The 24935-nt window shown below is 46.7% G+C and overlaps 1 protein-coding gene across 1 annotated transcript in view; it reads left to right on the top strand.

The window, feature by feature from the left end:
• The window catches only part of LOC135907868 (probable 4-coumarate--CoA ligase 1), a 92028-nt gene extending 67430 nt beyond the window's left edge, over positions 1-24598 (top strand). The window contains exons 6-11 of the mRNA XM_065439629.1: positions 787-958; positions 3385-3485; positions 6537-6681; positions 14807-15064; positions 16539-16698; positions 24298-24598. Coding sequence (XP_065295701.1) covers positions 787-958; positions 3385-3485; positions 6537-6681; positions 14807-15064; positions 16539-16672 — 810 coding nt within the window. The 3' untranslated portion in view covers positions 16673-16698; positions 24298-24598. The remainder of the gene's footprint in view (positions 1-786; positions 959-3384; positions 3486-6536; positions 6682-14806; positions 15065-16538; positions 16699-24297) is intronic.
• The last annotated feature ends 337 nt before the right edge of the window (positions 24599-24935 follow it).

The following is a 24935-nucleotide window of genomic DNA, read 5'->3' as shown; positions in this document are numbered from 1 at the left end:
ATTATCAGGGCGACACCAGTTTAATATCAATTCCCGATGTATACGAAGAAATACGTTGGCGCTCCATTAAATTTTGTACTTCGATGCACAAGAAGGCGTTTCCTTACAGAAAGTAAGTGGTACCACCGCACTTTTTTATTGCAACATTGACGGCAGAGATCTCGAAACCGCTGCCATCCGCAGAATTCGTTCCAAATTGATATGTCTTGCTAAATTTAAACGCTTTAAACATTCTGGAATGGAAGAGGGACAACTAGCACTCCGCTTTTTCACGTGGCCTCCCACCCAGCGACTCTGTTTAGTTTCAGTTTCGAGTACCGGCATGTTAAGCACGGCACGGCCTATGACCAAATTGGGAGTCCTCAAGATAGAAGGGGGGGGGGGGGGGGGCACTGCACGAGACTGCCACGTATCGGGAACTTTAATGGTAGAAAGATGGAGAGGTCCGACTGAGTGAAGCGTCTCTAGCATGCTCCTCTACGCGGCGGAAGGGGTGGGGGAGCAACAGAGGAAGGCTGCGCAGCGACAGCTGATCACGCATGTCCGTCAACGGATCCATTGGACGTTAGCAGTGTGTTCAAAAGGGCTGGTTGGTTCATTATTAGAATAAAACAAACAGACCACAGGACAGGGCTCTGTCCTGTGCCCTTTGCTCGCTCGTCCTTTGTCCCGCTGTTTGTTTTCTTCCGAATCCATTGGAATTAAGTAGCCTTTCGGAAATGGTGCATGGGAATTCTTCAGCTGTGTATTTAAGAGCCTTTCTTTCTCTTTTTTGTTCACTTGCAGGCCACAGTGATGCTCCAGTTCCCGACATTTGCGCAGAAGTTAGTGCAGTGCGAGTGCATCGACAACTACGACGTGAGCAGCATGAGCAAGTTGCTAATTGGCGGCTCGACCACTCCGGCCATAGTGGCGCAAGGCATTATTGACAAGTTCAAGTTGAAAGCTTTCCGCCATCGTAGGTTCAATTAGGTTACTTGCCACTCATTTGCTAGTTCGCTGTTATACTGTCGCTTCTGAAGTGCGCTGTGTCTATGTTAAAAACAGTTTGCATTACTGTGAAAGGCTTTAAACAGCACGCAATTATTAATAGTTCGTTCCACGAATGGCGGCCTTTGTATGCAGCTTGTTTCCTTATTTTTCTTGCTGTCTAGTGATCAATGGCCAGTACTCTTGAAAATCAAGTCGGTTTAACGTATCACCGTAATTCAGTTTGGATTGGCTTCAGTTTCCAAGATAGATGAATAACGTTTTTTTTTTTGTCCTAAAATATGTTTATATCAAAAACAGAACGCGCACCTGTGTCGCAATACTTTCTTCTTCTTATTCATTTGCTTGCTATAGACATGCAATGTCCTGTAAACGAGCGAAACTTCTTACATAAACAGGATTTCTTTCGACACTGATCGAGTTTGCAGCTAGACTCATGGTACGTTTCCACGGTCAATTTTATTTTTCTCCTTTTGGCTCGTAAAAAATGCAGTAGTGTTTCCTTTGCCTAAAAAGCATGAAATGTTGCCATGCTACACAGAGAGGCAATGGAATGGAAAATGAGACATCCACCCAACCGTAGCAATTGCTACAAAGAAAACCCCTACGGGTTTCATTTTTCCTTAATTACTTCTCTCCACCTTGCGAGCTTCCGCAGAGCTATTAAGTCATACACACAGAGGCTATTCAATGAAAAGTGGTAGGCATTAGTGTCAAAGCCATCCCCAAGCTGGTACTGAACTAGTTTAGTAATTCAAAATAAATCATCTTTGCTTCTCTGGTGATAATTTACCGTAACATCGCACGCAGCGTAGCTTGTACTCACCTGTTGGAATCATTAACTTCACTCGAGAACTACTTTACATTGGCTTACGAGAACAACAGCGAACTCGATATCAAAGTCGGACGTTCTCTGGAGGATAAGACGAGTGCAGTTCTAATAGTCACATCAAGCTCTACAGCATCTGGACTTGCGGTGCACACCATTGGATGAAAGTTCTACCACAACTGGCTTACTTCTTTAGTACTGAATCAGTATGAACAATAAAATATCCATAAACACACAAAATGACCACCTGATGCAAATGATTAATGACCGCGTGAACGATAGCCGGCTCTTTGATTTACTTGCTTTACCCTCAGGACCCAAAGCGAGTGTTACAAATGAGAGTGGTACCAACATTAATCACAAGCAGCAAATGAACACATGAATGGCAGAATATAATACCGTCAATATCATGTCAGAACTTTTTGTAAGGTGGCAAGAGAAAAAAATAACGGAAAAATACCAACATTCATGGCACAAAAGCGCAAGTATTAAGGCTAGTTTATCCTCCGCCGCTAAAGTTAGAAGTTAAACGTAATATAAACAACTTGTTATCAATAATGTAAACCAGTGACTCAGTAAGGCCGTTTCCTTCGTTAAGTGTTAGTGGAAGAAGAATGGCCCAATGGATTTGTGCCGTAAGAAATTGGTCTGTTCATAAAACTATTGTCCGGACGTTCAACATGGCTATTGGCGTTCATATGTCCTTACTAACACTTCTTGCGTGAGAATATTTTTGGGAATACCAACCTACGATTTTAATCCTTGGCTAAACAGAAGCAAGTCGCGGAGTACATCATGATATAAATTTTTATAAAGTAGGCATAAGTGAGGTACAGCATCCGTAGGTGATATTCGGCTGGAACCAATCTTCGTATTCGCGCAGCTCATGGGGCGACCTAACTGTGCGTGGCTTGTATTGGGCAGGAACCACTGCGTGCTTGCTAGCCTGAGTACGACGCCGTTTTGCATATTGGCGTTGCTGTTCCTTTCGTCGCTCATCGTATTCGCGCTGCTCTTGAGGCGACCTAAATGTGTGTGGCCTTCTTCGGGCAGGAACCACTGCGTCGTAGGTAGCCTGAGCTCGAGGGTGTTGTGCATATTGACGTTGCTGTTCCTTTCGTCGTTCATCGTATTCGCGCGATGATATCATGTGGTACATTGTGTAGGAATTTGAAAAAAAAATGAAGAAATATGCAGTCTACTGCGGATCTACAGTCAACTATCCTGAGGATGAATGAAATGTACTTAGCAGGCAAGTTGAGATTCACGTATTAGTTTCTGTGAAACGCATGTTCCCTTTGTTACCTTAGCATCGCACATTTATTATCACTTAATTTCTGGGTAAAATAATGTGTACAATATCGCGAAACCATTGGGAACTCATCTTTATTGAGATTACGTTATTAATTTTTTTAATAAGACTTTTCAATGCAGGTGACTGTCTCATAAGCCTTTCTTTTTAATCAGAACTAATGTTACGTTTCCTTCAAGTTTAATGTGAGTGGAGCATAGTGGTTCTTCATTGGTATGATAATTTGTCTGCTATTTTTTTTTTCTCTGTAAAGTTTTCGGCATGAGCGAAACGTGTGGCGGAGTCACGGTTACACCAGCCGGCATAGATGACTACGAGAGCGTTGGAAAGCCCTTTCCAATGGCGCACATAAAGGTAAGTTCGAAATTATTTCAGCCTTGGTTCTCGCCTCTGCAGAATTTCACTGACGCTCTGCGCATCTTTCTTGTAGCATCTGTCGAGCTGTACATGTGAATCTGCGTGAACGCTACCCGCGAAGGCCTTTCCTATCGCGCATTGCGCGCTCGTCGTTAGGTCGTTGGCCACAGCTCAGTTTTTTTTTTCTTTGGCGCTGCTGCACCCGAGAGTACTGACAGTGTTGTGTAACAGTTCAGGACCTCGGTCAATGGCAAGGAGTAGATTTTACGGTGCCGGAAAGCTAACCTTGAGTTGCATAATAAATGATTATAGGCAGTTCCTGTTACATAATGAGCTTGCAGCTGCTGCGTTCTAGTGCGGGTGCAGACTTTGGGTGCCTGTTCAAGAGCCCCGGGGGGTCGAAATTAAAAGTGCACACACACACGCACTCACACGCACACGCACTCACACGCACTCGCACTCGCACACGCACTCGCACACGCACTCTCACTCTGACTCACACTCTCTCACTCTCACTCTCTCACACACGCACTCTCACTCACCCTCTCTCACCCTCACTCACCCTCTCTCACCCTCACTCACCCTCTCTCACCCTCTCTCACCCTCACTCACACTCACTCACCCTCACTCACACTCACTCACCCTCTCTCACACTCACTCACACTCTCTCACCCTCTCTCACACTCACTCACACTCACTCACCCTCTCTCACACTCACTCACCCTCTCTCACACTCACTCACACTCACTCACACTCACTCACACTCACTCACACTCACTCACACACACTCACACACACTCACACACACTCACACACACTCACACTCTCACACACTCTCACACACTCTCACACACTCTCACACACTCTCACACACTCACACACACACTCACACTCACACTCTCACACACACTGGCTGCTTTCTATTTAATGCTCACGTCTGGCTCACGTGGTTGCTTAGTGGCTATGGTGTTGGGCTGCTAAGCATGGAGGTCGCGAGATCGAATCCCGGGGCGTGGCGTTTCTCGCAGCGCTCGACGTTTCTGTGCAGGCGCGAGTAAGAGCGTCTGCGAGAGAGAAAATCTGGGTGGCCTTTGCACCTTGAATATGCGACTTTGCCTAGGCACTACGGAAGAGGTTTCTTAGCGCGTGTTGTTTGCGTTTGTCCCCTAGACATGCCGGCATTGCGGAGCGTGGTCGCTCCGCCGCTGGCGGCCCGCGCGGTGAGGCAGTGGGCACGGACGCCCCACTGGGTGATCGCTGTGTCTGAAGGGGCAAGGTATAGCGGACAGCCGATCTTATACACCCCTGGCACGCGCAGGCCTCGGCGAGCCCCATCCCACGGACCAGACCGGGGGCGCTACAACGTAAAACTATTCCAAACTTTTCTATTCCAATTCTGCTATCAGCCCTCCACGATTGGTCAAAAACTTTTTCGACCACACCCATTTCACCTATCTGTCACGCGAAGTCACGAAAACCGCAATATCTCCCCATCTGATATGATGTGTACACACTGATTGTGCATGACTTGACAGAAAAAAGAAAGAACAGTTATTTCTGATTCGACCCCTTTTCGCCATTAGCCCTCGGCTATTGGTAAAAAGTTTTCCGGCTGCACCCACTTCACCTGCCTGTCACGCGACGTCACAAAACCGCACAAACTCACCGCGTCAAAGTGACGTGTACGCCATAAAGATGCATTAATATGCCGAACAAAACTGAATTTTCTTCGGAATAGCCGCAGGCTGCCCCGTTCATAAAGGAATAAAAGATGGCTGCCGCCGATCGCTGAGACGCTTGCTACTCGCACCTGCCGGAGAGCATGGGTGTATTTGCGTATAATAAAACTTCTTGCGTGGCCGTGTAACGTTTTCGAGCCCTTTCGGCATGTTTACCACCTCATTCTGCCAACTCTTCTTTGCTGAGGTTCAGTTTTAGCGTCATTCTTAAGCTTCCGTTCCATGCCCCCGTGATTTTCGACCAGCCACCACAAGCTAAGAAGGGAAAGCCGACCAATCGCAGACGCCGGCACCACCCTCTTCATCCGGTTATCGATTTTCAGTGCACTGGCTCTGCCCCAGTGAATCCCTCTCCACTTGAGCCTAATCCTCGCATCTTGTCAGCCAATTAGATACGACAAGCCGCTCAGTGTAGGCAATGTTATTCGTTTTTCAAGCCAACAAAACTCACCTCCTATGAACGAGGAGAGCGTTTGATTGGTCTGTTAAGACAACCCTGCGGGTGACCGCCCGGTGCTTGCGTCGGTGGTTACGCAAATTTGATGTCAGGAGATTGGAATATTTTTACGTTATAGGGCCCCGGGTTCTAGCTTTGGCGTTCCCGTCGCCGCTTTGGTGTCCTGGAGGCGCAGCCAATAATGCGAAATAATGACACGCTCTTTCAATTAGTAAAAAACGCGATTTAATAAATGCAATTACGTCCAGCCGCCAACTTGCGCCGCTAAGTTCAGCACTACCACGCCCCGCGACTTCTACCGGCACGCCTATAGGGACAGATGCATACAACACGCGCTAAGAAACTCCTCCGTAGTGCCTTTGCAGAGACATATATTCAAGGAGCAAAGGTCCCCACATTTCCTCTCTCCACGCGCTTTTACTCGCGCATGCACGCAAACGTCCGGCGTCTCAGCAAGTGCCACGCCCCGCTGTACCTACTAGCAATTGTAAATACGCATCAAGGCCACGGCGGCTGCATTTCGAAGGGGGCCCAAACACTCGTGTAATTAGATTTAGGTGCACGTCAAAGAATCTCAGGTGGTACAAATTTTCAGAGACCCGCCCCATTACGGCGTGCCCCACAATCAGATCGTGGTTTTGGCATAATGTAATTTTTTATTTTGTTTAGCTTTAACTTCCTTCCGTGAATCTGTGCTTTCTTGTTGTCGGTGTTTGTTTGTTTGTTTGTTTGTTTGTTTGTTTGTTTGTTTGTTTGTTTGTTTGTTTGTTTGTTTGTTTGTTTGTTTGTTTGTTTGTTTGTTATCACGTCACCTGCTGTGCAATTCAGCTCATACTGGTCATTCGATCTTAGGTCGTCGACGTGGAAACTCGCGATAAGCTTGGACCTCGCGAGCACGGCGAAATCTGTGTGAAAGGCCCATATTGTTGTCTTGGCTACCTCAACAAGCCAGAGGCGACAAGGAACCTGTACGACGAAGATGGCTTCATTAAAACAGGTTCTGTTTCATTATATTGTTTTTTTGAACGCGTGAATTTTTCCCAATTCGGTGCAATTTAATGTGATTAGCGGCTTTACATAAACCCGAAAAGAGCGGGTAGAGTCAGCTTGTGGACTCGGATTCCGGTCGTCGTGGTTACGCGCGCGTTAGTATTGTTCAGTAGAATTGCATGTAGAAAATACAACTAAACTGAGTGCCGTAATAAATAGTATAATATTGGTGAACCTGAGCCCGAGTGAGCTTCAAGCAAAAAAAGAAAGATTTTTTTTGTGAGTCTGTCTATTTTGCTGACCTGTATATGTGCGAAAGCTAGAGGGTCTGTCCAAGAGGGCGTTGGTACTAGTGGGTCAATGCACTCGAAAAATATCGACTGACTTGCTTGATTTCATTTTTTCTCGCGGTTCTTCTGCGACTGAGCGCAGACTTGCAGACCAATTGCTCACGCAGTGGTATATTATTCAGCAATGTTTCTAGGCTGTTTGGTGGCATGAGGCAGAAAGCGCGGGAGAGATAAAAAGAAAGCAGGGAGGTTAACCATGCTGAGCCTGGTTGGCTACTCCGCACTGGTAAGGGGGACAAAAAAGATGGATGTTCCTGAGATATCGCCGGAACCATGATAATCAATTGAAAAATGCGGATAAAAAAATATTGTTAATGCGGCATCCACTTCTGCTCGCGGAGAGACAGAGCATGAAGGCGTTCTGGAGGCGTAAAGACGCACAGAGCGTGTGAGTAGAGCATCCGCTGTACCTCATAGTTGGTTGCGCACCTACGAAAATCGCTCAAGAGCGCATTACAAATGACATGCGCATTACATCGTAGTCCCCCGCAGGCGCGTTATCGTCAGCAGGCGTTTGGTGTCTTGCGACAGATGGACCCAAGCACACGACAGTGGGAGCCTCCCGCACTTAACCATGCGCGGCTTAGCCGTGTCTGGGAAGAAAGGGGTCCTGAGTGCTGAGCCGATGATGAGAGTTTGGACCTTTGCTCCCCCTCCCCCGCGTCCCGGCAGAGGCAACACACTTCTGTGGCCTCCGCTTCACGTAGACCCCCGGACTGACCCACCCGGGGGAAATCGGTAATTGCCTTTTCCTGTCCTCCTCTACAATCTTAGTCTTTCTCTCTTATTTTAAATCTTTCCTGACTTCTCTTCTGCTTCTTTTACTTCCGTTTTTCCAGGCAGCAAGGGTTAACCTTGGTTGTACAATACTTTTATAGCAGAAAAGTACAGTTGGCGTTCACTGGGTCTGTTTACTACAAGTCCTGCGGCGTCCACTTTTTGGGCTCCACTGTGGATGGCTGGCGGTACTGCCGAATTTGTAATTACTCATATGGACAGTTCTTTCCCAAAACTTCCTGATCGCCCTAAGAAACGAGGGCACACCGAAGAAGTTTTTTCCGTTTTCAGCAACTAAATGCGAAACTTTTAGCTGTTTCATGTAATCCATTCCGATCAACCAGAAAAGACTGTGACGATGATCTCACCATTCCTCGTTTCAAAATGTCTGACTGAAGCTCTTGGTGCAGTCTATAAAGTAACGAAAATGACAAGCGGTGACCTCCTTTTGGAATTCCGAGATAGGAAACATGACAAGCTTCCTAACAGGGGACATTCCAGTGACACTATCACCACACCGTACCATGAGTACCGCCCGTGGAGCTGTCTCCGATGAGGACTTGACGGAACTGACTGAAACTGAATTAGTAGAATGCTGGAGCGAACAGAATTTCATTAATGTTAAAACAATTAGGATTAGGCGGTAGGGGAAAGAGATCAAAACCAAGCACCTACTCCTTACTTTTGGCTCAAGTGTACTGCCAGAAAATATTGAGGCAGGTACGTCAAGATCCGGGTCACGTCATATTTCCCAAATCATTTGCGATGCTTCCAGTTCCAGCGATTCTGCCACAGTTCACAGAACTGCCGAGGCCAACATACAGGTGCTAAATGTAGCTCCCGTGAACATTAATCCAAAACGTATGAAAACACTCCACACTGTTAATTGGGATGGCGAACATGCCGCATACTCACGGTCCTGCCCGTCCTGGAAGAAAGAAGAGATCGTAACGATCAAAATGAAAGAAAAAAGTTATTTTAAGGAAGCACGAAGGCGGGTTTCATACCTACCAAAGAGCAGCTTTGCCGGCGCGTCAGGAGGCAGCCCTAGAACGGCGCCCGGCGGCTGTCAGGCGCATGCGCAGTGAGCCTGCGGTGACGCTATCCATCCCCTCGGTGGCTGCAGCCAGCGCTGCTCCGCCTCTTCAGGAAAAGGAACCATCAACCTCTGAGCTGGTGACATCCAGGCTTTCCTCTCTTGAGACGAGGCCTTCAAGATGACCCCACCGCTCTAATGAGCGGGTGTCCAGCGCTCCGCCAGGGGCGATGGACACCACTCCTATTTAGACGGCGCAGCTAGCGCCGAAGGAACGGCGTGAGTCTCAGTACGGCGCCAAAAGAAAGAAACCCCGCATCGCAGAGCCCATGAAAGGGCTCTAGAGATAATTTTCATTCTTATTTCTTGAACACACAACATAAAGCTTTCTCAAAATGGACTCACCATTTCTACAGGGGAATGTGAGGGGTCTTATCCGCAATCGTGATGACCTTAAAGAACTGTTACACGACAATAGTCCAAACTGTTGTGTGTTGAACCAACACATTTAAAACCTGTACACAAAAACTTTATCCAGCAACATGCCATACTTCGCAAAGACAATGACTAGGCTGATGCCTCATCCGGCGATTTAGCAATAAGTATGGACACGTCTGTAGCTTGCCATCATTTACCCCTACAGACGTCTCTACAGGCAGTATCAGTGCGGGCAATTCTTTTTAATAGGCTAGTTACTGTCTGCTCTTTATATATTAGTCCTAAGTACAAACTCAGTAGAGCAAATTTCTATGGCCTCATTTACCAGCTTCCAGAGCCCTACGTACAAGTCGGAGATTTCAACGCTCTGAACATTCTTTGGGGAGTTTCCCGGTGTGACGCGAGAGGTCGCCTTATAGAAAATTTTCTTACTAAAACCGGCTCATGTCTCTTTAATAAGAAAAAGCCAACCTATTACAATCTCTATAATAATACGTACTCATCTATCGATTTATCTCTTTTATCTTCTACAAGTTTTCCCTACAAAGTATGGAATGTTATCGTAATCCTTTTAGGATCGACCATTTTCCTATAATACTGAGCCTGATAAAGCAGCATGACTCTCCTCCACATGCCATTCGATGAAAGCTGGCCTCTGTCGATTGGAAAAATTTTAAAGAATTTACATGTTTATCACGGGATTTTATACGTGATTTATCATAGATGACGCCTGGCCATAGTTTACCGCTCTTATTACTGATGCTGCAGAAATGTTCCTTCTGCACACAAATAGCCATTCATGTAAGACAGTTCCTTGCTGGAATGAAGACTGCAGATATGCGCGAAAGAGACAGAATAAGGCATGGGTCAGACTGCGTCCTGATAACCTAATCCGGAAAATCTCATCAAATTCAAATAGATTAAGTCCCAGGGGGCAAGGACTTGAAGACAAGCGAAGAGGCCAGCTGAGAGAAGTTTCTCTCAAGAATTGCTTTCTATACACAGAAAACGTAAGTGTGTAATGGGCTCAGAAGGTCAAACGGATAATCAACCCACTCTTTGACTCTGGTAAATGACGAAGGAAATAGCTTGGAAGACGAGGCTTACGCTCTTGGGGAGCACTTCGAGCACGTCTCTAGCTCTATGAATTAGTCAGTCATTCCTTAAACACAAAGAACAAATATAACTCATGTCCTTAGATCGTAAGTGCAGACAGGTCGAACCCTACAATCGCTCTTTTACCATTGCCGACTTAAGAGCCTGCATTGCCATAAGAGCCTACCATTGCCGAGTCCGAGCTCAGCACCGGGACCTAATATACTAATGTATAATATGACCAAAAACCTTCACGCAGACGCTCGCAGAAATCTGCTCACATTTTAATAGAATATGGGCTGCTGGGTCCATTCCACCAACCTGGAAAGAGCTATCGCCGTTTCGGTTCTGAAGCAGGGGCAGGACCGTTCTTTAGTGACAAGTTATCGCCAAATAGCTCTCACAAGTTGCCGGCACAAGCTATCTGAAAAAAATAATGAACTGCCGTCGCTTACATTTTCTCGAACCCGCCGTGGTTGCTCAGTGGCTATGGTGTTGGGCTGCTGAGCACGAGGTCGCGGGATCGAATCCCGGCCACGGCGGCCGCATTTCGATGGGGGCGAAATGCGAAAACACCCGTGTACTTAGATTTAGGTGCACGTTAAAGAACCCCAGGTGGTCAAAATTTCCGGAGTCCTCCACTACGGCGTGCCTCATAATCAGAAAGTGGTTTTGGCACGTAAAACCCCAAATATTATTATTACATTTTCTCGAATCAAACTGCTCGATCCTATAGAGAAGGCCAGTCAACAAACAGCCATGTACTAGGCATTGAGGAAAATATTCGTAACGCTTTTGTCCATAAGCAGTTTTTCTTGTCCGTATTCCTCGACATATAAAAGGCCTACGACACGACGTGGCGCTTTGGAATATTGCGGGACCTGTCAGAGATGGGCATTCAGAGAAGCATGTTTAGTGTTATGGAAAGCTACGTCTCTAATTGTACTTTCCGAGTTAGAATTGGCATTGCTCTGCTTAGACCGTTCATAGAGGAAACCGGGGTACCGCAGGTGGAGTACTTAGCTGTACGTTTTTCATTGTAAAGATGAATTCCTTGCATCCATCCATTCCACGTATTATCTTTTATTCGGTATACGTAGACGACGTACAGGTAGGATTTAGGTCGTGTAACCTGGCATCAATCTCAACCTGGCAACCTGATAGGTTTAGCTTGGTCTGAGCAAAGTCTCTAAATGGGATGATGAAAATGGCTTTAAGCTGAACCCGAATAAAGACTCTTGTATTCTTTTTATACGAAATAGAGGATTGATCGCTGATCCTAATTTAGAACTGCATGGACAGCGCATACCTGTAAGTACCGAATATCATTTTTAGGCATAACACTAGACACAAAGCTTACTTTCATCCCACTCTTGAAGCATCTTAAGAACAAATACTTAATATCAATGAACATTCTTAAATTTTTGTCATACACAACGTGGGGTAGTAATAGGAAATGCCCCATGAGCCTCTATAAGAGCCTTACACGTACACGATTAGACTACGGTGCAGCAGTGTACCAGTGTGCTGCGTTCAGAGCCCTAAAGCTGATGGATCCCGTCCACCCCCTAGGCATCTGTTGGGCCACAGGCGCTTTTAGGGCAAGTCCTGTGGCAAGCCTCTACGGAGAGGCAAACGAGTGGTCACTCCATCTACAAAGGACTCCAGCTTCACATATTTTCTGAGAGTAAACGCTAACTCTGAACATACGTCCTATTCAACCATGCACTTCTTGACTAGTTCCACACTCTTTCAGAATCGACCTGCAGCGTGAGAGCCTTTCTCGTTACATGTACGGAGCCTCAGCAAAGTGGTGGGCGTACCACTCTTTGAACAACGTCGCATGCCTCCAGTAAAGTTGTTACCACCATGGCAGTGGCAGCTCATAGAATGTGACACATCGTTTATTGAGGTAACTAAGCACGCCCCAGAAGCACATATTAAGATGCACTTTCTAAGCCTTCAGCCGAAGTACTCATGCCCGGAGTACTGTACTAACGCATCAAGATTACAAGCTGGTGTGTCTTATGCAGCACTCGGACCATCTTTCTCCTAATTCGATGTTTTGCACCTTGAAACGAGCATCTTTACGTCTGAGGCATACGCACTACAGTTGGCTGTTCAACATATTAGGAAAACAAAGATACAAAAAGTCATTATATAAACTGACTCTTTAAGTGTTTTAAGATGCCTAAGTTCATTTCATAAAATAAAAAATCTGGCACTAAATGACCTTTACTCACTCCTGTGTTCAACATGTCTAATCAACATGTCGCATTGAGCTGTGCCCCTCGACGCAGAGGCATCGAGGGCAATATGCTCGCTGATGAAACCACCACAATAGCAACAAACGGCAGTAACTCCTCTATAGCTGTCTCTGCCATAGACTTAAAACATTCCTACGAAAACCTTTAGGAACTATTGGCAACGCTCATGGGACAATGAAATATTTAATAAGTTGCATGCATGTTATTAAACCACACTTCGGAAACTGGCAACCGTATCCAAAATACGGCGAACTAAGGTAATCATCTGTAGACAATGGATGTGTTCCAATACTTGCCGTAGACAGCAAAGTAGACGGCTAAGCAAACAGCCCCCATCTTAAGTCTCGTTCCAATTCTCACGATGACGTCGAAGTCGACAGCTTCGCGAATACGGCATCAAAGTGAAGAACGATGCAGGCTACTTTCCTGTCCAAACAAGAGAGCGGCTGAACAGGACGCTTGTAAAGACGACAGTAAGGTTGTCTGCGCACAAGAAAACGTAGACACGCTATCCTATGCCCTTAATGTAAGCTACCAGTGTTTTTCATAGGTTTACATGCGCAAAGACGAAGTACAGAAATAATGTATATTTGTTCTCAACTTTTTCTTATTGCCGCGAGGTGGCGTCACGTCGCAGAAGCGTCTCCCATATTCACGAAGTGTAATTCCTTTCGCACACATACCTCCCGTACGCCTTCGGGACGGCTAGAAACGCGTTCCATTACATGGCCTCGAAGCTGTCTCCGGCTGTCTCCGGCTGTCTTCTTACTGTCTACGTAGACTGTCTCCGATGCTGACCAGAATTTGAACACACCCTTAGAGTAAGCCACACGTATGGCACAGACACATGTCTGTTGACTGGTGATGAGCCACCTATCTGTGATAAATGCGGAGCGACATTAACTATCCTTCACGTGTTGCTGGAATGTCGTGCATTTGAGGTTCACAGAAAAAAACTTTCGTTTATCATGCCGTCATTAAGTCCCACTACACGCAGCAATGTTCTTACGTAATCACCCACTCTTTGACTGTAAATCAGTCTCAGCTTTTATAAATGATGTTGGTGTACTCCTTATTGTACACCGACGAATTTCGTGGCACATTTTCTCACTGGAGGGTGCTGCTACGATGATACACTTTTGTAGAGCACGTGCTTCTATGCCCTATAGTTCAAGGGTCCCGCTGAGGCATTAGTGCTGCTGAAACCCATATCTTTTGTATATCATCCCCTTATTGCATACCTTTTATGACCATAGCACGTCTCATAACTCGCACCTCGTTCTCATAGTTTCAATGCACATATATTCTACGCAATTCACATCTTTGAGTTCTCTATACAGCCGTGTTAAACCTACGCTTAAAAGTTGCGCCATTGACAGATGCACCATTGACAGATAATTATCATTGCCTTGGTGCTCTTTGGCTACACCTCGCCCTTGCACCAATAACATCCAATAATCATCCTTACATCGTAACCAACCTACAGGCGCATTCTTCACACCGGCTTTAGTCGCAGAGGATTTGCGACCGTCTTAGTCTCAAATCGACAGTCGCTGTCGAAGAAAAACTCGACTTTTACGTTCTGCAACCGAAGTGGCAATGAAGCTACCGAACCGTTCAGCGGCGCGTCGGAGCCGGACATCGGAATTCCAGGAGGCTGATTTTACATGCGGCTTCCCGCGAATGTCGGCCTCTGCCAGCTTCTTATTTTTCACCTTCCTTTCTTTTCCTTTTCTTTTCTTCTTTTTCAATATACTCGCTGCTAGAGCTGACGTCCCCGTGGCATATATGAGGATGCTGGCAACAAGAGCGTCCTCAAAATACGTGACGACAGCACACTAATGACAAAAATAAGACGCAGCGACTGACAAGAATGCGTTCGACAGCGGGCAGAATCTCATTTGTTGCTTGTCGGTCTTTCCACTACCTGATATGGCAAGGAGGCGCAAGCATACGCGCATTTGGTCGTGTCATGTCATTTGTACTCTTCAGCAACATAGGCGCAAATACGTTCGATGATAAAGCAGGCGCGAGGGCGGAAATGACATCAGTTCCCAGAGTTTTTCTTATGAATAAAACACTTCATGCGGTGGAGAACCGTCTCGTTCGAAAAGCATGTTCCGGCGTGCCAAATATTTAGCATGTGATAAATGATCACCCTGCGTGCAGGTGATATTGGCTACTACACCGAAGGCGGCAAACTATTCGTCGTGGACCGCATAAAGGAGCTGATCAAGTGCATGGACCAGCAGGTGGCACCAGCAGAACTTGAGGACTTACTCGTGCAGCATGAGGCCGTCAAGGAGGCGGCCGTGACCGGTGTTCCTCACCGCGACTATGGAGAAGCCGCACGGGCATTTGTCGTGCTCTTCCAGGACGACGCGGCTACCGAAACACTCAAGAATGAGCTCGCAAAGCTGGTTGCTGGTAGGCTCAGTGGCTCTTTGCCTATTCAGAAACAAATAGTGCAGTATGGCAAAGTCGTACTCGCTTTTTCTGTTTGTGTAGCGTGAGATTTTGCTGCCTTTAATGTCAATAAATATCGTTGAATGATTGTCACTAATGAAGTTAATTGAAAAGAGCTTCTTTTGATGATGCAGGAAATTAAGTTAATTTTTGGGCACCAAATGTTGCCAAGGAAGCCAATTCGGCTGCGCTAAACTTAAGCTTCGTATGTGGGGCAAAAGTCGTCCTGGACCGGGAACCACCTAGGAACCACTTCCAGGATGAAGTATAGTTGCTCTGCTAACTCAGCCTGAAATGTCAGCGCGAACCCAAATTAAGTACGTTGAATGGCATGAAAGGCTTCACAAAGATAACGGATTCTGTTAATGCCTGTCACTCCACTATGATCGAAGATGAGTTGCGGCAGCTTTAAGATTTGGCGCTGAAGTCGTCATTTCAATAATATGCCTTGACGTGCCCTCTTGCATCGAAGAGCGAACCGGAGTAGTATCTCATGTCTCGGGCAGGCGAGGCGCTAGAAGCGAGCTGCTGGTGTTGAGAGTCGCAGAGCGTAGAAATCAAAAAGAGAGCGTCGCTTTATAAACTAAAGATGGTGGACCTGCTACTTTCAAGGTATCTGAGGTAACATATAACCAAAAATGCGCAATGTTGTACACTTTCTTTTTTAATCGCATATGCACTTTATCACTTGGTCTAACACGTACTTCCCGTATAAGGGTGAAACAGAAACAACGTTATAAACCAAGCAGGCGTGGCCCAACTAGTCGGCTGCAGGCTGAGCGGAAAGGGATTTCTGCCCCGCTCGCTGCCTCCTTCGGGGGAAGCGAATTGGGTTGTAAACCTTACCTTCCATGCACCTCACTTTGGCAGCACACGTCATCTCTGCAGCCTTCTTGAGATTAGTTCTCAATGTTAGTAGCATGGACTCGTGTGGCTTCAGGCAGCGTAAGCCAGCATACGCTCTCCTTCACTCGGGGCCGCTCGCACCTGCATGGAAACGGTTGAAAGAATCAGACGCGCACAAATTCACGAACTCGTCAAAACGTATCCAGATACCTTTGTGACCTTTAACACACTCTCAGCTGCTCGCAACTCAGGCACCTTAATGTTTAAGCTTCAAATTCGTATTTCAAAGTCGCAGGGTGGCACTTGGTTTACCGGTGTTTCACGACAACCTGACGTGAATCCGGCGTGCGAAAATGCTACATAGGCGGCAATGCGATCAACGGTCAAGTTAGGCTGCACCGCCAGAGGAAGCTAGGAAAGACATCTCCGTGCTAGTTGCGCACACTGGGGACATCGTTGACCAAGTGCTTCTTGCACGCCAATTTGGGACTGCTTTTATAGTTCCTGTAGCACTCAATAGCCTCAGTGTCTGCGGTCACCTGGTTTGGTTCAGAAATTAAATAGCCCTAATTTTTTTTCTGCTTTCCAGACCAAACGGCTTTTCACAAACATCTTCATGGAGGCGTCGAGTTTGTGAAGAGCATTCCGAAATCTGATACTGGAAAGAATCTTCGAAGATTACTGAGGGATTCCAACAAGAACCACAAAGTCAGCGCAATTTAACTGAACAGTTTTCTGCATGTGTTTTTGTAAGTATTAATTTATCCTAGTAATGTTTGTTTTTATTTGTTAAGACGTTAACAATTAACGTCAGTTAGTTTTAACTGCAGTAGATCTCGTGCAAGGAGGCAGTGCTCCCGCCATGATGTCACTTGAGAGATTGGTTCGCGTAAACTCATCAGTATCGGTAAAGCTCTAGCAATGTTGGTTGGTATTAACGTCCGATCAGAGCTGTGCAAACTGGTTCAGTTCTGGTTAGATTGGTTTAGATTCTCGAATCTGAATCGAATACGAATAAGTATCCACTATCGAATAGTCAAACGCAGGTGCATATATTTACAGCAGGACTACTTATTTCGGTGTAACTAGGTACCATGTCTGCACTGGCCAGTGCAGAAAAGACAGATATCATGGACAAAACATCATTTTTAAACAGCATAACTAACTATCATTAAAAAAAACTGCACGAATAGCGTCTCAACATCTTTAGAGCTTGGTTGCAAACAGGCTTTCAAGCTGAACTTTCTAAAGTAGCTTTGTAAGAACGCCAAATAAATGGTTGTTCAAAAAAATTGGAGGACGCTTAAGCTTCGCCTTCAAGAGTGGGACGCGACAGCGTTCCCGTCGACCCGCCAAGGGGTATAAGACAATGCGCTACGGCACAGCAATCACTTACGATGCGCCCCGCATCGGACTTAGCGCCCACCTATCACGCGGTGAACGTCGAGCAACGCAGCGTTCGGCGCGACAACGAAACGTGCGCCTGAGCGAACGAAACGAACCAAAGAACTCGGTGTCTCGGAGGGAAAACGATCTGCGCCAGCCAAACGTCGTGATCGGCACGCGCAGAGAGATAGATAGTAATCTAAACCGGAAGCACGGCGAAGCGTCGTCAGGGGAGAGGGAGTCCCGCGACGCGCCTGGCAGCGGTCCCAATGCGCGCGCGGCGCGCCTCCTGTCGGGGCAGCGCCGTACATTGAGAGGAGGGGGTCTTCTGTGTTTGCCGCAAGATGGCTCTGCATGTGCGGAAAGCGCAAAAGAAATGCAGCGGAAACGCACTTCGCAACTCGTGTAATTGTGACTTCTGTACGTTACATGGTCATAATTACCGATATACACCGCAGTATAACTTTCCACGGCTGGTTTCGAAGGCAACACCGCATTCACTAGAGGCGCGTTTGCACCGCTTGGAAGCATCGAACTCGTGGCTGAGTGGTAGCGTCTCTGTCTCACACTCCGGAGACCTGGGTTCGATTCCCACCGGGCCAATGTTGGAAGTTGCTTTTTATTTATGAAGAGCCTGCCGTGATTTATCGCTCACGGTCAACGCCGCCGACGCCGACACCCGACGCCGACGACACCGGCTTTTCTGCGACACGAGCTCCTTAACGCTATCGCGTTAAAAAAGAAAGTCGCAATCTCGCCCGAAGAAGAGGTGACCGAAGAAAGCAGATGCACATCACGTCGGCACCATCTTCGTTCAATGATTTCGCAAGGAAATCGCCGAAAATAACCGAGTTTTTGCTACCATCTCACGCAACAAGTTACCAGGATTCTTCTCATACCAATTTTAAGGTGGGAATCCAATTTTTCGAACTTCTACGCCAAATTTTCGTCTGTGCCCCACCGGCAACCGCGGCGGCGGCTACCGCGAGCCTAGTCCTATAGGCGCACCTGCGAAAAAAAGAGTACACGTAGCGCGCGCCCACGCTCGCTCGCAGACGGAAGAAATGGAGGTTCTCGTGCAAGGGCAGAACACATCCCAAGAATAATTCGAGGCTGGCACGGGTTGGAGTACCGTCGGATCGAAAAAGCAAACCGTGGAGAGATCCGATGCGGTAAGTTTCGGCGTCCACCTCGCCACCAGCGGAAGGCAGCAGAAATGCGAGCAGAAGCTGAAACAGCAGTTAATCAAGACCAGCCGCATGCCATATCTACCGAAGGGTGATTTCAAGATCATCATCCGCCCAAGGGGGACCCCTATAACGGGGGTCGCTTCTAATCAATTTCACGACGCCGCTGCAAACACGGTAGCAGCATCTGAGGTCTGTCAGACCGCCACCCCACGACCAGACCAAAATAGGCAAATACGGTAAAAGAGGCGCGCTGACGATATGGCAGTGGAATTGCAGGAGTTACGCCGCAAAAAAAAAGCGGTCCTGCAACAACACCTTAAAAGCAAATCGAAACCCGGTGTAATAATGCTTCAAGAGACACACGAATTAGCGAAACTACCCGGTTACCAAGCCATCGGTCCCCCTTCCGGGGAGAACCGCGCGGTGACTACTTAAGGCAGGAAAGGCTTAGTGGTCGTTCGTCACGACATTAAGGCAGGGAAGATTGAACAACTATTCATAAAAATTATTACCAAAAGCAAGAGCCAATCCAGCACGTTATCCTCAACCTATACAGGAACCCCGCGCACATACGACAGCGCTTCCTAACGCTTTTTAGGAGGGTCACCGACATTGCGGGCACCTATTCCCTACTAATCGGGGGAGATTTTAACGCGCCGCACTGAGCGTGGGGCTACGCCTATATGAAACCCAAAGGCAAGGCTTTAAGGCAGGGCATATAGGAGACAGCCCTGAAACTTATCACCGACCTCAGCTCCCCCACCAGAATGGGAACCGGGTTGACAAGAGACACCACGCCCGATTTACCATTAGTGAAGAACACGAGAGGAGCCAGTTGGAATAACACGTTCGAAGACCGTGGTAGTGACCACAGAATTCTCTAAACGATATTATTGTAGAATTTAAAGGTCGAACCCAATAAAACTTCCAAATGGGTGGCCTGGGACCAGTTCCGTAAGAATCTAGCCGAAACGACGCACGCGGCCATCACAGACATTCAACAATAAGCCGAAAAAGTGATGGCTTACGTCAATGAAGTAACAAAGACCGTGACGCCAGAACTTCCCGTTAAGATCGACAGCCGCCTGGTGCACATGTGGAAGGCCAAACGATCGCTTCAAGCCAGGTGGCAGAAACAGACACAATAGGAACTGGAGGAAACGCATAGCGTTACTCAACAAAGAAATAGAAGAGCACTGCAGAACTCTTAGTAAACAGCAATGGGAAAAGATCTGCAGCGCGATGAACGGAAGGATCGGCACCGGTCACATATGGCGCCTGCTCCAACACCTACTAGACCCGATCAAGACCAATGCAATACGTAGGGAAACCTTGCGCAAGATAATACACACACACACGTCAAGTAAGAGGAAGAAATGCTTTGCGAACTCTGCGACAGATACGCCCCGCAGAACCCGACTATTCAACACGGGGAATAGACGGGAAAACCCAACGTCACTCTGGACAGACTTTGGCGAGGCGGAAATGTGGGCCGCTTTGCAAAAGCTCAACAGCATGTCGGCCCCGGGACCGGATGGCGTAACTAATAAGACCCTTCGTAAATTGGACAATGAGACTATCTCCGAACTGACGGAGTACATTAACGATTGCTGGACTCGAGGATCCATCCCCCACCAGTGGAAAAGAGCAAAAATTGTGCTCATCCCCAAACTAGGGAAACCCCCAAATCTCAGCCAACCTTCGACCAATATCTCTTACGTCGTGCGTCAGCAGGTTGACGGAGCACGCCTTCCTCACCCAGATCAACGCACACTTGGACGACTTCGAAGCGTATCTTGACGTCATGCTCGGGTTTCGAGCACATCTCTGCACGCAGGATGCAATGTTGCAAATCAAGTACCAGATACTCGACAACAAGCGAAGAGGTACCAGGGCCATTCTAGGAATAGACCTCAAGAAAGCCTTCGACAACGCAGCTCACGCAGCCATACTACGCAGAATTGCCGCACTCAATCTAGGAAACGAGCGTACAGCTATGTTCAGGATTTCCTCACAAACAGGAAAGTCTCCTTAACGCTGGGCAAACTCGCATCCGAAGACAGGAACATAGGCAGTGTCGGCACCACGCAAGGCTCGGTGATCTCGCCGATGCTCTTTAACATCATTATGATCGGCCTCCCCGAGTGGCTCAACACCATTGAGGAAGTGCATCACACAATATACGCGGATGACATTACGATCTGGGTGTGTGAGGGAAGCGACGGAGAAATCGAACAGCGGTTACAGACCACGGTCGAGGTGGCGGAAGAGTACCTCGTCGAAACCAGTCTCGTCAGCTCGGCAGAAAAATCGAAACACTTCCTCTACCACCCGACGCTTAGGGGAAGACCCCCAAAGCTTACATCCAGCATGCTGCGTACGAAGAAATTTGTATGCGCACCAAAGACGGACAAGAAATGCCCAGGGTGTAGCGGATTAAGGTGCTCGAACTCATCGTAGAATCCAACGGCAACAACGGAGAAACGGTCAGGCATTTGTAGGCTAAGATCATGAACACGATGAGGCTCATCAGAAGAATCACCAACAGACACCAGGATATGAGGGAGGCTAGCGCCGTCAGACTCACACTCCTTCGTTATTAGCCACATTACCTACGTGGCCGCCTACCACAAATGTGGCCGCCTACCACCACCACCACCACCAATTTCACCCGAAAGCGAAGCATCGATTCCGATATCAAATTAGTACACAGCTATAGGAAGTAAGGACAGCAGTTTAATAGGCCGTATAAACTTGTAAACGTAGGCATATTATACTCGTGGACAACTTTCTGTTGCTATGAAGGGGAAGCTATGGGCGCGTGGCTGTGCACGTGTGTTCTTCATTCATACCTTGCTGGTGAAGCAGCGCAGTGACACGGACATGGTGAAGACACACAAGAAAAGACTACACTCGCTGCGTGTCTTACAAGAGCCAAGTAGTCCGGCGCCGTTTGACAGTGCGTTTGGTTGCTCGGAACAGACGGTGAATCGACGCAGCTTCCACGTGCAACGGTTGCGCGTTTCCCCAGACGCGGAAGGGAAAAGCCTCAAAATAAGTAAACTTTTACATTCAGAGGTGTGTTCTGTCTAATTTAGCTCTTGCTAATAAGCTGTTAATGTTTTGTCTTCCCCAGCCTAAGCGAACGTGGATTAAGTCGCGGGACTCTCTTCAGAAGTGCTCTTACTTGTGCGCGCTTTGCCTCCGTAGCTTTCCCTTCATAGTAACAGAAAGTTGTCCGCGAGTATACCTAAATTAACAAGCATGGTGTCACGCCGTACAAGCCAACATGAACACATCACTCGATGACCACGGAAACTCGCTGCTGCAGCAGCGAGCGAATTTACCTTCGTGGAGCCCCTCTCATCAAGGCGAACCATGCCTTGAAAACAGCGCAGCGTGGACTCTCTACCCGTCACAGATGGCTTTCAAGATACAGCGGCCAGACCGGGCAAGCATGGCGGCCTGGGCCGCCTGGAGTAGAACCCTCCGGCCCTACCTCCTCTCCTCCCGAAGCTTTGCGCGCGACAGAAAGCGGCATGCTTCCTCACCGCTTTCCGCCGTTGTGTGCGCGAGATTGAGCCGCGATCGCCCGCTCACCCTCGCAAGCTTTCACTCGAACATGCAGCATAACGGCGCGCGGCGACGATTTTATCGCCCACGGACTTGATACGAAACTTCGCGGCGACGCCGACGGTATAAATGCGCCTGGACTGTCCAATAATTGTTATCCCAATAAAAATATCAGCAGTTCTAGAAAAATAAAAACAAAGCTGGGGAAGGGCTTGTGTGCCGTAGACACATGTAAAACGGCCCGTTGCAAGAAAAATATCAGTTTGTAGCATGAAAGATAACACTGCCACATGACTTGACTGCCGGAAACACTAAATGACAAACTATTAGCCTAAATCACAGGTTGTCATGTGGGCTGCCGCCGTGAAATCAACTACAAAGCTTGCATTACCCATATTGTTACCGCACATTACTTCGGCAACTTCCATCGTCGTCTCACTTCAGATAATTTTCGATACTTTGTTTAGCAGGCTGAGAACCGTTACCGGACTTTTACATTCGTTTGTTGCGAAATATTAGTTTCGAAAATAGTTTCGAATCCGAATAGTTCTTTTTCGAATACTAATACGAATAGTTAGCGTGCAGTATTCGCTTAGTATTGAAAAGCTAAAAAAAGAAAAATTGGCACATAGTGTCAGGCTTTGTTTGGACATTGTTTGAAACCAAGATTTTGTATAAATTGATATTGATTGATTTTGATAATTTGTTGTTTTGATTGATTGAAATTTATTTTGATAAATTGTATCTTCCCTGAAGTACTGGCTGATGACGGCCTTCAAGCTCGCTTCAAGCTCTTGTCGAATAAATCATCTTCGTAGTCTGTTCGGGGTTTTCCAGCACCGGTATTTTATATTATTTATTTTGTTTAGTACATACTGTAATCCGATGGCCAAGCGGGGGGGGGGGGGGGAAGGGTGAGAAAAGCAACATTGTGAATGAAACTGAAAAAGTATAAAAAGTATATAGCAAGTATCATCACTGAGACACGCAAACAGTATTAAAATACGTAGGGGACAAGTATTGCACAGCTCTGTAAAAACATTTTATGCACACAAACAGAAAATCAATCAAGTTAGTTCAAGAAAGTATTGCTTTGTCAACAACGAAGTTTACCCATATTTATGCATGTGATTTTCGAAGTCAGGAAGGCCACTTTCTGAAACATTTGGAAGCAGTGCGTTGGAGGCAGTTGGAGGCAGTCGGAGGCAGTCGCGGGAGAAATGAGTCTTCGAAAGGGTTAGTACGCGCGAAGTATGGTGTCAGGTCGTGATTGTGACTATGTCTGGTCTGCAGGGAAAAACTGAGAGAAAGGTATTTACCAGGATTGATATTAAAGTGCCCAGTGTGGAGCAAGGAAAGAAACTTGAGCCTGGCGATAGCTCTGCGCTGTGCCAGAACTGGGATGTCGTTACTAGCCATAAGTGATGAAGGCGAATCAAGCTTGTGATCGGCGTTGGAGATGAATCTTACTACTCTCCTCGGAACCGTTTCTAGTTTATAAATATCTTTTTTTAAAATGCGGGTCCCAGGCCACGCATGCGTACTCTATACGTGGTCGAATAAAGTATTATATGCAAGATGTTTGATCTGGGATGGCGTGTTCTTTAGTTTGTGTCTAAGAAATACCAGATTTCTAGAAGCATATGAATAAATGTCGTCAATGTGGCTACCCCGTGATAGTCGATTTGTAATCTTGATTTCCAAGTATTTAAGATTGCCGACTTCGATCAAGGATTATTATTTAACGTATAACTATATATGAATGGACTAATTTTATTTAACATTCGCATAAAGACTGATTTTCTAGTGTTTAATTTAATTGACCAGGTGTTGCACCAATAGAGAGAATTTAGGTTCTTCTGCAAATACTCTTGATCCTTTCCACTTTTAACTGGCTTGTAAAGGATGCAGTCATGGGCAAAAAGTTTTATGTTTATGGCGGAGTTGTCTACACGGTGGTGTCAAGCATCGCCGTCGAGGCAATCTCTCTGACCATGAGTACTCACGGAGTTTCTCCTGGATTTCATTGCAGCACTTAGGGATATTGAGAAGAGCACAGTGCTTTGTCTTTGAGTAGTAGGAGAACTCATGCTACCTGCTTGATGGTTTGACGAGCGTAGTGCCAGCTGCTCCACGTTGCTTATGCAAATAACACATGGGCCATATTAATACTTGATCATGTTTCCTTCTCGCATGCAGTTGCTACGGAGCTTTCAAAAGGTTTCACGATTTCTTCATGGGTGAACGTACAACCTCATCTACTCCCGCACGAAGCTGCTTCGAAGGCATCTTTTAAAGCAAGCTGCTAAAAGTCAACTGAAAGTTGATTTTAACGTAACCCTTTACAGCTTATACTTATGCTGCTATCAAACATACTATATGCTTCAGGGACAATGATGATGCCGCGAAATAAATTTTATGATTTCATGTTAGCATTATTGGTTGTCGTGTAGTACATATTTGTACGGTATTCTTCTTAATAAACAATTCCTACACCGTCTTACTATTATACTTGTTACTGTGTGTGAAATTGGTATGGTTCTGCGTTTTCGGATAAATCATACACCTCCGAAAAACACTCGCCGGTAAAATTTTTCCGAATTCAGATTTATCTGAAAAATTCCGATTTTGAGGGCACGTAGGCTTAAATCACTCGAAGGTGGATTTTGTTCCTCGGACTTGCCAGTACCCAAATAACCTCGAATCCGAAATAAGACGTTGTAAACAAATTACTGATAGCAACAGTTATGCCGTGTACGCAATGCCCGTTTCTTTCAGAAAGTAGTATGTTGTACAACTCTTGAAGCTGCCTGAACGTGCGGCTAAGAGAGCATCAG

The sequence above is a fragment of the Dermacentor albipictus genome, chromosome 1 (genome assembly GCF_038994185.2).
Source record: "Dermacentor albipictus isolate Rhodes 1998 colony chromosome 1, USDA_Dalb.pri_finalv2, whole genome shotgun sequence".
In the NCBI taxonomy this organism is placed as follows: domain Eukaryota; kingdom Metazoa; phylum Arthropoda; class Arachnida; order Ixodida; family Ixodidae; genus Dermacentor; species Dermacentor albipictus.
This window is presented reverse-complemented; position numbering and strand designations above follow the sequence as displayed.